Source organism: Phyllostomus discolor, chromosome 2 (assembly GCF_004126475.2).
Source record: "Phyllostomus discolor isolate MPI-MPIP mPhyDis1 chromosome 2, mPhyDis1.pri.v3, whole genome shotgun sequence".
NCBI lineage: Eukaryota > Metazoa > Chordata > Mammalia > Chiroptera > Phyllostomidae > Phyllostomus > Phyllostomus discolor.
Window position 1 is genome coordinate 194,356,926 of NC_040904.2, and position 12,446 is coordinate 194,369,371.

A 12,446-nucleotide genomic window follows, 5' to 3' on the forward strand; every position below is an offset into this window, starting at 1 on the left:
AAACTTGCAACCAGTACATAAATAAATCTTGGAGATCTAATGCATAGCAGAGTGATTATAGATAATAATGTATTATAAACCTCAAAGTTGTTAAGAGACTAGATCTTAATTTTTCCCACCACACACAAAAAACAATAAGTATGTGATATAATAGAGGTATAAGCTAAAACTACTAATATTATTTTTAAATGACAATGTTAGTATTTATTTATTTTGTTGATACCAATGATAAGAAATTTGTGTAAAATTTATTCCATTTTCAAACATTGTCATGAGAGTCACCTTATTTATTTATTCAGAAATATGAAAAGAATGTGAGAGTAGACTAACTGGTTTACATGAAAATGAATGGAAAGTGAGAAAGAGGAACAGAAGTGTTGAAAAGAGGACCCAGGATCAGAAGGGCATGCATGCACTTTCTAACCACTGAAGAATACATTGTCTAGTGCAAATTTCCATATTGTAAAATGGGGATTAATTTTGTAACCCATTTGTAATCTGTAGTACCACCATGTCTCAGGAAACTATAATTATTCCTAAGAAAAGTGTCTGTTCTCATTATGTTTGCCTTGGGGGCAATAAATTCTCTGAAGTGAGAGAAGGAAAGACAGACTTTATACTTATTGCCATCAACTGCTCTATTTTTTAATGAAGCTTTTAATTATAAATCAGAAATAAAAGGAGAAGAAAGTCCACCCTATGAAATCAATAATCATGTCCCCTTGGTTTTTGTTTTACTGTTTTTTTTTTCATTTACCTGATAACTACTTAAATTAACTTTATAGGGTTGACATAGGTTCACAAAATCATACTGGTTTCAAGGGTACAATTCAACAAAACATCATCTATACACCGCATCATGCACCCATCAGCCTAAGAAAAGTCTCTTTCCATCCCCATTCCCAACCCCTTTGGCCCCCCTCCATCTGTATCCAAAGAAACACAAAATACCTGAGAATTTTTATATTTCTAATCCTAATTTTTCATTAACTTTACTTTTGGTTCTTACTGTTAGATGCTTCTTCTTTCTTTGCACCCATAACATGTATCATCGAAGATCTAGACCGAATTAAACAAAAATCACTTTTACTTGGTCCATGGGGTGGTAGAACTGTCCCAGAAACAGTACATCTGACTGATCTTACCAGCTGCACTGAGCCAGCCATTGAGCCAGACCTATGGGGTGGAGAAAAGAAAGCCACACATATTTTTTTTAATTATATATTTACTGTATCAGCTTTGTAGGAGAGGGGAGGGTGGACAAAGTAGCCCTTGAAATTAGAAAACCTTGTTTCTCATATAAGGAGATATGTAAGATTCAGCATCTAATTGGTGTTTGAATTTCAGAAAGTTTCCTTTTATATAGTCTCTAATGGCAGAGAGGATGTTAACTAGGGTTTCTATTGGCTGCTGGAAGATGGCGATGTCAGGCAATGGGACTATATAACCCCCTTCCTGCTGTAGGAGTCCCCATTAAGGATCAGAAAGATTGCTTGTTTGGTTTGAGAAAGTTAAGGCTATTACCTGTAGACATGATGGTCAAAATGACCATGAATGGACACTGCTTTCTCCAAGGACTTGCTTTTTTCCTCTTCAGTGTCCTAGCGAGTGCTCAAGGTAAGCGTAGCCTCACTTCTTAAAATCAGCAGTGACACTGGATTAGCTCTAACAGTCTGGGGAGATGATCCCTGGGATTTTAAAGACAATGCCTCCCTATAGACCATTTGGTTTTCACAAAATGTAATCTTGAGTGACAGTCAATGTTGATTTTTTTTCCTGTGGGGACTCTGCTTTTCAAGTTTAAATGGGAGATGTTGCAGAGATGTAAACCTTGTTCTCAGATTGACCCAAATCTGAGTTTCATGCCTCTCCAACACCTAAAGCTCAAATCACCTTCTGCAGTGGATTATGGCTGAGGGTCTACCCCAGGCTGGGTCTCTGATCTGTCCTTCCTCTATTCTACATTATGTCTCTCTCAACTGGTATTTTGGTGTTTCTGCTATTTCAGCCAGTAGATTGTGTGTGTGTGCATATATTTGTACATGTGTTTATTGGAAAGATAGAGAAAGAGAAATGGGTGGGGGGAAGTGTGAAGAGTATGTGAAGGTTAAACATGAAAGCAAGAATGTGTCTGCCCGGGAAATCAACATTTTAGATAGGAATCCATAGAACTCACACTCTCTATGCCAAACTGTTGGACTTGGTGGAGGAAGTGGTAGTGGTGGCGATGATACATGTGCATGTGCATATGATTAGGGCAGAGATGGAAACCTTCCTGCCTATAATGAAAGCCCTCCCAACATGAACTATAATTATACTGCCAGATAACCTTGCACCTGCAGTCTAAGCCTGACTTTGAGATTCTTTATCTTTCCCACAAACCCACAGCTCTGATGTTTTTCTGCTTTACTGTAGTTTTCCCATAGCACTGGGTTCTTGGCAGAATTTTGCCTTCTTGTCTGTGATGTTTTCCTTTCCTAATTCTTGGGCTGATGGTCCTTAAACCCCATTGTGCAACAGAGAAAAGTGATGCCAAGTGTAGGTGATCATGAGTGAATTAATATTAGCATTGAAGGCAGAAGGGGAATGGAGCCTCAGAGACTTCAGGATGTTCCTCTCTTGGTCAACCTTGCCCTGCCCCACTGGGGTACATGAGCTTGTTCTGTGACATCCTAAAAGATCTGCTAATTAGGAAGAATCTTATCCTTATCAACATCTCATGTTGAATTTTCTCTCTTACAGTTCCTGCAGTTCCTCCATGAAAATTGGCCCCCGTCGGGCCTTTGACTCAAGATATCAATGTGGGAGGTCCTAAAATGTGAATAACCTAGCCACGTACCTGGAGAGCTTTCCCCCGTAGGTGTGGGCCTTGGTCTCTGGCAGCTTTTGCAATGTTCCTCACCTCTCTATCCCTTCCCCTAACCCATCTTTTCTTTTTATTTCAATCTCCTCCAGTCATAAGTCTTTGTTTCTCTTCTTTGGGAAATTCTACTCCTCCCAACGGGAGCAAGAATTCCTGTTCTCACCCCTTTATTATATTTCTTGAAATTTCCAGTTCCTTGGGCTTGGGTGATATGCCAAGATTGATTTTGATATTTTTATCTGTATTAAGGGCTTCCCATTATAGTCATGAAAATTCTCTCCTTAAGTCAATTAGTGTGCCTTGCTTTGAAGTCTACTTTCTTGTGATATCAATATAGCCACTCCACTTGACTTATGGATAGTGTTTACATATATATAAATACATTTTTTCCATCATTTAAATGTCAACCTGTTTTTTGTCCTCCTATATAAGGTATCTTGCATATAGCATTTACCTGAATTTTGTTGTTTTACCTAGATTGGCTTTTACTTGAAGTATCTAATCCATTTACATTAAATGCAATTAATGATATTGTTTGGTTAGTGTGTGCCTTTTGCTTTAATTGACCCATATGTTTTATATTCCTTTTTCTCTCCTTTTTGTCTTCTTTATTTTAGACACATTTGTTATTATTCTAGGTTTTTATCTTTTTCTTTGATTTTCAACAGCTTTACTAGGCATGGGGCTTTTCATATCTTTCTTAGGTTTTTTTGAGCTTCTTGAATGCGTGCATTATACTTTTCATTCATTTTTTAGGTTCTCAACCCTTATCTCTTCAAATATTACTTCTGAGGCTCTATTTGTCTCTGTCTCCCTCTGTGTGTGTTTCCCCATCCCTCATCCTCCTTTTCTTCTCTCCTTTAAGTCACTGTCTTAAGTTGTATCTAAAATTCTTTTAACCTCTTCATTTCATTCTTTTTGTTGTTGTTGTTCAGTTACAGTTGTCCCCGTTTTTCACCCATTACTCTCTCCTGCCCTACCCACACCCCACCTCCCACATTCAATCCTCCCTTCCATTGTCTTTGTCTGTGGATCCTTTACACACGTTCCTTGATTTCACTGTTCCCCTTCTTTTCCCTGCTTTCCTCCTTACTCCTCTGCTCTGGTCACTGTCAGTTTGTTCTTTATTCCCATACCCATGGTTCTATTTTGTTCATTAGTTTATTCTGTTCACTGGATTTCTCATATAGATTATATGGTATTTATCTTTCACTGGCTGGTTTATTTCATTTAATGTAATCTTCTCTAGTTCCATCTATGCTGTGGTGAATAGTAGAAGCCCCTTCTTTTTTTCTGCTGTGTATTATTCCATTGTGTTAATGTACCATCATTTTTTGACCCACTCATTTACTAATGGGCACTTAGACTGTTTCTAGCACTTGGGTATTGTAAATAATGCTGAAATGATCATTGGGGTACATAAATTCTTTTGAATTGGTCTTTCAGCATTCTTCCAGTATAATCCCAGCAGTGGACACTGGATCAAAAGTCAGTTCCATCTTCAGTTTTTTGTGGAAATTCTATACTGTTTTACACAGTGGTTGCACAAGTCTGCATTCCCACCAACAGTGTGCTAGGGTTCCCTTTTCTCTACAACCTTGCCAGCACCTGTTGTTTGTTGATTTATTTATGATGGCTTCTCTGACAGGTGTGAAGTGGTATCTCATTGTGGTTTTAATTTGCATGTCTCTGATAGCTAGCCATATTAAACATTGTTTCATGTGTCTTTGGATCTTCTGTATGTCCTTGGAGAAGTGTCTGTTCAGGTCCTTTGCCCATTTTTTAATTAGATTGTTTGTTTTCCTGGTGTGGAGTCATTTGAGTTTTTATATATTTTGGAGATCAAACCCTTGTCCAAGGTATCATTGACAATTACATTTTCCCATACAGTTGGTTCTCTTATCATTTTGCTTATGCTTTCTTTAGCCATGAAGAAGTTTTTAATTGTATGTAGTCCCATTTGTTTGTTTTTTTTTTCCATTATATATCTTGCTCTAGTGGACATATCAGGAACAAGACAAGGGTGTCTGCTTTTACCGCTTCTATTCAATGTAGTGTTAGAAGTTTTTGTCACAGCAATCAGACAAGAAAAAGAAACAAAGGACATCAAAATTAGAAAGGAGGAAGTAAAACTGTAATTGCAGATGATATGATAGTACACATAGAAAAACCTATTTATTTAATTGTTAATTCTAGATATTTTATTTCCAGTTGGCATTGTGATTTTGGTTTTTATATATTTACAATTCCTCATTTATTTTTTCATATTTTTACCTGTTTTTTCCTTCTTCCCTCTTTTTCTTAAATACATAGGTCATAGTTAAAATCCTTTTCTGCTAACTTCACCATCTTTATCATGGATTTTTGTCTCTTCTTTTTTTTTCCACTTTGTTATTTTGTCATATGATCCCCTCTCTTTACGTGCCATGTAAGTTTTTATTGAATGCTAGAAATTGCATATGAAAAAGATAAAATACTCCAGATATATAGTTTAATACCTAGAAGGACTCATCTTCTGTTCTACTAGACAGGTGGGGGAGAGGGGCTGATCACCCATATATCTAAATACAACCTAGAACTGAGCTGGAACAAGTCTGTGTTGCAGTTTTAGCAACACCCAATCTACTTCTGATTTTTTCCTGTTTCTATGGCATGGGCTCAGAGGGATTTCAGTTGAAAGCCTGCATGTTTTGGTAGCTTAGCACCCAAGAGAATGAGGGAATATCCACTCTGCTTTTCAAAATTTTTGACTTAGTCCTTTGGCCTCCTGCCCTTTTCAGTTTCTATATTGGGCAAACATTTGAGGAGAAAACCTGTTGTGTGAGAGTGGTCTGCAAGCCTCCAATTTTGCCACTCCAGCACCAGGTAATTCCCAAAGGTAACCCCCAAAGGTATGCTGGCCTCTTTATCCTAACAGGAGTCCTCTGCCTTGCTTAAGCCCAGATTCTGTGCTATTAACCCATGAACTGAATTGAAAAATTCCCATAGCCTTAGCTCATGTAGTTCAGTGGATTGAGCATGGGCCTGCAAACCAAAGGGTCATTGGTTCAATTCCCAGTCAGGGCACATGCTTGGGTTGTGGGCCAGGTCCCCAGTGTGGGACACATGAAAGGCAACCACACATTGATGTTTCTCTCCCTCTCTTTTTCCTTCCCTTCCCCTCTCTCTAAAACTCAATAAATAAAGTCATTTAAAAAAGAAAAAAAAGAAAAATTCCTATAGAGAAAAGGAAAGCTGTAGATCCTTGGTAACACTGAAATAATCTCTATTATTTTAGCATATGTAGTCCATGTGGTATCCACAAATATCTAATACCTTTACCTTTTTTTTAACATTTTCTAGGTGTTTTGGGGATACTGTTTATATTCTCCTTCTGGTATCCCTATTATACAGATATTATTATGTTTCATGTTGTTCTGCAGTTCCCTTATTCCCTCTTTATTATTTTTGAGTTTTTTTCTTTTCTTTTTTTTTTCTTTTTTTTTTTTTTGCTCCTTCTGGGAGTTTTTTTCTACTTTGTCCTCCAGCTCACTGATTTGATCCTCTGTTTTACCTAGCTTGAATTGGATTCCTTCTATTATGTTCTTCAATTCAGAAATTGTATTATTCATTTCCTCTTGGCTCTTGTTGATAGTTTCTTTGTCCTTTTTCATACTGATAGAGTTTGCAGTAAGTTCCTCATAGTTTCCCTGTAGTTTTTGGTAATTATCTGTGAGCTCATTGAGCTTCCTTATAACAATTGTTTTGAATGCAATATCTGATAGTTGACTTGCCTCTATTTCATTTAGCACTCTTTCTGAGGATTCCTCTTTTCCTTTCATTTGGGGATTGTTTCTTTGTCTTCCATTTTTTGTGAGACTCTTCTTGTTTGCTTCTGCTTCTTAAATTGATCTGTTTTGACTCCCTGAGTGTGTGGTGAACTTCTGTGATAGGAGACCTGTGAGATCCAGCGGTGCAGACTCTTTGATCTCCTGAACTTGATGCTCTTTGATGCCCTCTATACCACTTATGTTGGCTCTCTAGATATAATTGAGTTTTGATTGTTGTTGGGTCATCCTTTGGTGGGTCCTTACCTCCAGCTGGTTGGCTGAGGGTCATTCTGCCCACCACATCTTATATGCTGTTGTGTAGGTGTTGCCAGAGCAAAACCATAAAGTTCAAGGAAAAAACCCACACACCCCAAAAATAACCCCCACCCCACAATCCCACTATCAATATTCAGTATTGGTTCAGTAAATGAACCAGTATTAATAATGGTGTAAAGAGATTAAGACTATTGTAAGAAAGGACAGTGAATATAAGATGACCTACTGAAAGAAAAAATTTGAGAGGGTAGAGGGAGGAGGACTAATAAGAGTTGGGAGTTGGAGCAATGGGAAGAGAGAAAGTAAAATTCACGCCATGAATAAAAAAAGGAATGAAGAAGGTGGAAACAGGTATGAGAAGGGAAATATATAGTACTAGATTTCAACAGAAATTGGAGTAAAATAAAATAAAGTGAGAGAGAGAAGGAAAAAGTAAAAAATAATAAAAATATAGGAGCCAAATTGGAAAGATCCACCACAGCACTATCAACAACAAATGAGCTAAAATTAAAATAGCTTGTATGAGAATAAGAGGACAAAAAGAAAGAAAGAAAAGCTTAAGAGATGTCTAGAGGAATGGGAAGTGCTCTTGAAATGATAGAGTGGGAGGGAATGCTGAGAGTGAGGAATGAAAACCAGGCTAAGAGAAGGGAAAATGAAAATTTGAGACAAAAAGAAAAAAGAAAAAAAAAGGAGAATACAGAAAGATAAAAGGGTAGGATGGGAGAGAAAAAGAAGAAAAAAAAAGAAAAAACAGGCTAAAACAGGGCAAAATTAAAAACTTGAGATGAAAAACAGTAGGAGAGGGGATTAGTAAAATCTGAAATTTAAAATACAAAATTAGTGAAGCTCTAGAGATAAAATTTTTAAAAATGCAACAACAACTACCCTATCCACAACCAACTAGTAAAGATTGCTAAACGTGGAGGGAGAACATGGGTATTTTAATAGCATGGGAAAAAGATATGAGATGACCAACGACAAGAAAAATAGTTTTGTGTGACTGGACAGGAGAGAAATAGTAAGAGTGTGAAATGAAAACAAGTTGTAGCAAGAGAGAAAACAAAATTTAAATGAAAATAATGAAAGGAAAGAAGAAGGTAAAATGGGGGTAAAAGAAGGGAGGGGCAAAATGTGTGAATTGACATAAACCATAGTGTAAAATCTAGTGACTTAATATGCATAAACCTGATGGACAACAAATGATTGTTAAAAAGCTATGCAGGAAAGAAAATATCACAAATCATGGAGAAGAACACAGTGGATTTTGTCTCAGTAGATTCTAGTACTTACCATTGTTTTTTCATTCTGGATCCATTCCACCTCTGGTGAGGTCAGATGTTGACCCCATATGTGACTTCCTGGGAACTACTGTCTGTGGCTGTCTCCTTCTGTTGTTAATCTAATCACTCTGCACTCAGCAGTCAGGCTTAAGCACCACAGGGCCAGGGCAGAGTCCCTCCTGGGGTTCGTCTTCATTCTCTCCTCAGGCATCTCTAGCCCACTCTGTCCCCTACCCCTTTTCCAGAGCCCAGGGTAAGTGGCTGCAAATGAAAATTTGTGTTTGGCCCCTCAAATGGCTCTTTGCATCTCCAGCCATTCATCTCTGGCAGAAAGCAATCCTGACGCTTTTTGCTGCTGATTGTTATCTGTGTAGTTTTTGGGCTCTGGTGCTCTAGGCTTGGAATCCCACCTTGGGGTTTAGACCCCATTCTTCTTAGAGGGATCCAACTGGCCACTTAATTATCCTTCTAGCACTGCCACCTGTGGGTGCCCAGCCAGCCCCTTACCAGTCAGGTTGTGCTGAAGTTGCTTCTGTCTGTCCATGGTTATAAGGTTTCCTTCTTGCTATTGTTCAGTTGTTTGTTCTGGGTGATTTCTCCACAATTTAGTTGTAATTCTAGATGGGTTCTGGGAGGAGGTTAGTTTGACTTCCATTTACTCCTCTGCCATCTTGCCAGATACCATTTTCCAGCTTTTCTGTTGTAACCAGTAGGACCATTGGTCTGTTGTGAACACCTCCATTCTCAATGGAAACAAAATTTTTAGGTTTTAGTCTCTACTCATCACTTGAAGTAAATTGATAGACATTATTTAACTTCTCTTTACATCTCTTTTTCATGTGTAAAAACTAGACAATAATAATACAGTAAATATGTCAAAATTGTTCAAGTACTTTCCGAGCAGGAATATACTATTTCTGCTCTGTGATCAAGTTAGAAATACATGATATTTTCCCCCAGAGAAAAAATAACTCTATATTTTGAATAATAGCAACTTCTGATATGACAATTAGGTTTGTTTGGGAGAAGAAGCAACATTCTATGATTCCCACTGGAATGTGTGGTCAATATCAATCAATATCATCTGACATTATCTCTCATGTAAGATTGCCCAAGCTACTAAGAGAAAAGTATTTTTTTAAACTAAATATCCAGATCTAGATTCTGAAGCCTAGAATAATAATGGAAGTATTCTAGCACAAACCATGGCCTGTCTCATAGTTTATTTTTCAGCTCAGAACACTGTATACTAAGAAAAACATTTGTGAATGGGATAAAACTGATGACTGCTACCTGGGACTTCTGATGAGCCCACTCAAGTTCTTCACTCCATTCCCTTTAATCTTATTCTTCTAGTTCTTGGGTCAATGAAAACAAGGTGTATGTGGTTTATAAGAAATCCATACAGCTGGTAGCCCATTATAATGACTTTAAACTCATTTACCAGCTCAGGGTAGAGATTCTAATATTTCCTATATATCTTTTACAGGTGTTATGAAGAACTCTGCAAATGAGAAGATGAACTCTGGTAGGACCCAAATAACACTTTCTATCTGAGATGACTCACCACATTATTTTCTGCTTAATTTTTCCTGTTTTTTCCTATTTTTCAACCCTATTACTCCCTGATTACTGCCACAGGAAACTAGACCTAGGTGTAATCCTAGTGCAGCTCACCTGCTCAGGTGAATTTGTCTTGCACTGGACCAGAAAACCCTCCTCTTTTTCACTGTGTAAATATCCCATTGGCCTCTCTCTCCTCAGACAGTGGACAGCTTCGCCTGGTGAACGGGGGCAGTAGCTGTGCCGGCAGAGTGGAAATCCTTCACCAGGGCTCCTGGGGCACCATCTGTGATGAGGACTGGGACCTGAATGATGCTGAGGTGGTGTGCAGACAGCTGAGCTGTGGAGAAGCCCTCAATGCCATGCTCTCTGCTTACTTTGGACCAGGATCAGGCCAGATCTGGCTGAGTGGTATAGACTGCAATGGAAAGGAGTCCCACCTGTGGAAGTGCAATTCCTGGGGCTGGGGAGAGCATGATTGCTGGCACGAGGAGGATGCAGGAGTCATCTGCTCAGGTCTGCTCTGCATAATGTCTATTGCCTGGGGAGGAGATGGGAGCATTCGAGGATCAGAGTCTGAACCCTGGGGTTGGGGGAGGGGGAAGGATTGAGGAAAGGAACAGGGGAGAAGAAAGCTTCCTTCCACAGTGCCTGTGATGACAGCTTGGCTGCGGAGAAGGCTTCAAGGCTACTTACTTCAGGGCAGGATTAAGATTGTTCTGGCTGGGCAGTGTGAAGTGCACAGAAAAGGAGTCCCAAATGTGGAAGTGCCCTTCCCAGGGCTGGGGGCCATTATATGCAATCATGGGGAGAATGCAGGAGTCATTTGCTCAGGTATGGTCAGGACATTGTCCACCAGATGAGAGAAGGGCAATTCCTAAGGAAGCTGGTATCTGATTACTGGGGCAATAGAAGATGGATGGCTAAAGAATCTAAGACATCTACCCATCATCCCCCAAGTGCACAAAACACTTGTGAATGATAGGATTCCTCTACTTTCTTCTTATTGTCTCAGTTGCTATTCTTTCCATCTTCAGTGACAAAATAGTTCATTCTAAAATGATCTCAATTAAAATCAATCTTCATGATTTTTTAAAATTTTACTTTTGTAAGAATGATTTTGTAAGTGATTTTGCAAATCACTACACACATTCCCTTTGTATTGTGAGCCAGCCTAACAGAGGGAGGGTCAAGAATGAGGATGTACTTTCCTGGGTGGAACTGTTTCTGTGTATATAATGTAAGACACTGTTTCGCACTAGATTAGCAAGAATAGAGGCACAGAGGATACCACTAAACCAATCAGAGAGGAATTTATGGATTTGTGCCAAATTGGAATTCTCTTTTCCGAATTCAAGCCAACGTGTTTGTAGTCTTTGGCCAGTAGAACCAAAGATATTTGGATGATATGCTTTGGGTCATAGGTTCTCCTTTCATTGTTATATGAAAAGATTCTTCATTTTTTTTTCAAAATATCTGCATAAACTCGAACTTTGGAGGGACACTTGCACTGGCAAATCAATGGTGAAGGTAATGAAGTATTAATTTGTGTCTTTTATGTAAGAATTATATAGTTTATACCTGACAGCTCAGTGCATTTGGATTTTTTTAATAAGAATGGGACTAAGGGGACAAACAATTTCTGAAGAAGGAGGACGAGGTTTACAGTGGCTGTGGGTGGTGAGAATGACAATGGGATCTTCCAAAGGACACATATGGGGCTCTCTGAGCAGCACAAAGAGCCCAGGGGTGGTGTAGAGAAGGCTCTGGGTAACTTCATGTGAATTCTGTGTGGCTGGTTGTAGGGACTGAGAAGAATGAGTTGTAAGGTGGACTCAAGAGTGAGATAGAGAAAAGGTCAGAGTGATAGAAACAGGACCCCAGAGGTGAAATTTGAAGTAACTTGCCTAAGGACACAGGATATCTATATAGCAGGACTCCAGACAGAGATATATCAGACCCTAATTTTCATTTAGCTTTGGGTGAGGTTGAATAATACAAATATCCCTCTGATGAGGCAGTTTCATTTTCTTTGTGCTGTCCAGGTCTCTCATACGCTTAGTAGAGGTCTTAAACCTGTGTACTCCTGTTTATCCTCCACTAAGAATAAGGCCCTAAAAAGATAAGAACATTCCTTTATTGTGATTTCCATTCTTTTACTGTGATTTACCTATCAAAGTTACTGCAAACTCTACAAAGATGTTTGTATTTTGAATAAAACAACATGAAATAGACTCAATATTGTTTTCAAATACCTTTTTCCTATCTGAATATCAGACCTGTGCAGGGAGTTTAGAGACGCCTCATTTGAAGCCTCCCTTCTCTCTCCCTTTTCATCATTTGCCAACCAGAGACTCCATTTTTGCCTATTTCTGTGCCTCCAGTGTCCCACTCTCCTTGCTCTTTGCTGCATCCTGATGGAAAATTCATACCAACCACCTCTGGCTTTATAGGGGAATGCACAGCTCAAGGGCATGGGGCAAGTTTGGTCTTAAGCAGACACTTGGATCTTTGTGGGTCTCTGAGTGGCCAAATACCACAACAAATGGAGACATATTCCACCTCTCAGACAACAAGGTTCTCTGTTTCAATCAGAACAGTAGGATCCTGGACTGACGGGTGAGGAGCTGAAAGGGTACAGGCTTAGGTGAG

At 38.8% G+C, this 12,446-nt stretch overlaps 1 protein-coding gene across 1 annotated transcript in view; it reads left to right on the forward strand.

Annotated features, from left to right (window-relative positions):
- Positions 1 to 1,532: 1,532 nt before the first annotated feature.
- LOC114513902 (antigen WC1.1-like) overlaps positions 1,533 to 12,446 on the forward strand; it is a 109,911-nt gene continuing 98,997 nt past the window's right edge. The window contains exons 1-2 of the mRNA XM_036016952.1: positions 1,533 to 1,617; positions 9,996 to 10,310. Of these exons, the coding sequence (XP_035872845.1) occupies positions 1,533 to 1,617; positions 9,996 to 10,310 (400 nt within the window). The remainder of the gene's footprint in view (positions 1,618 to 9,995; positions 10,311 to 12,446) is intronic.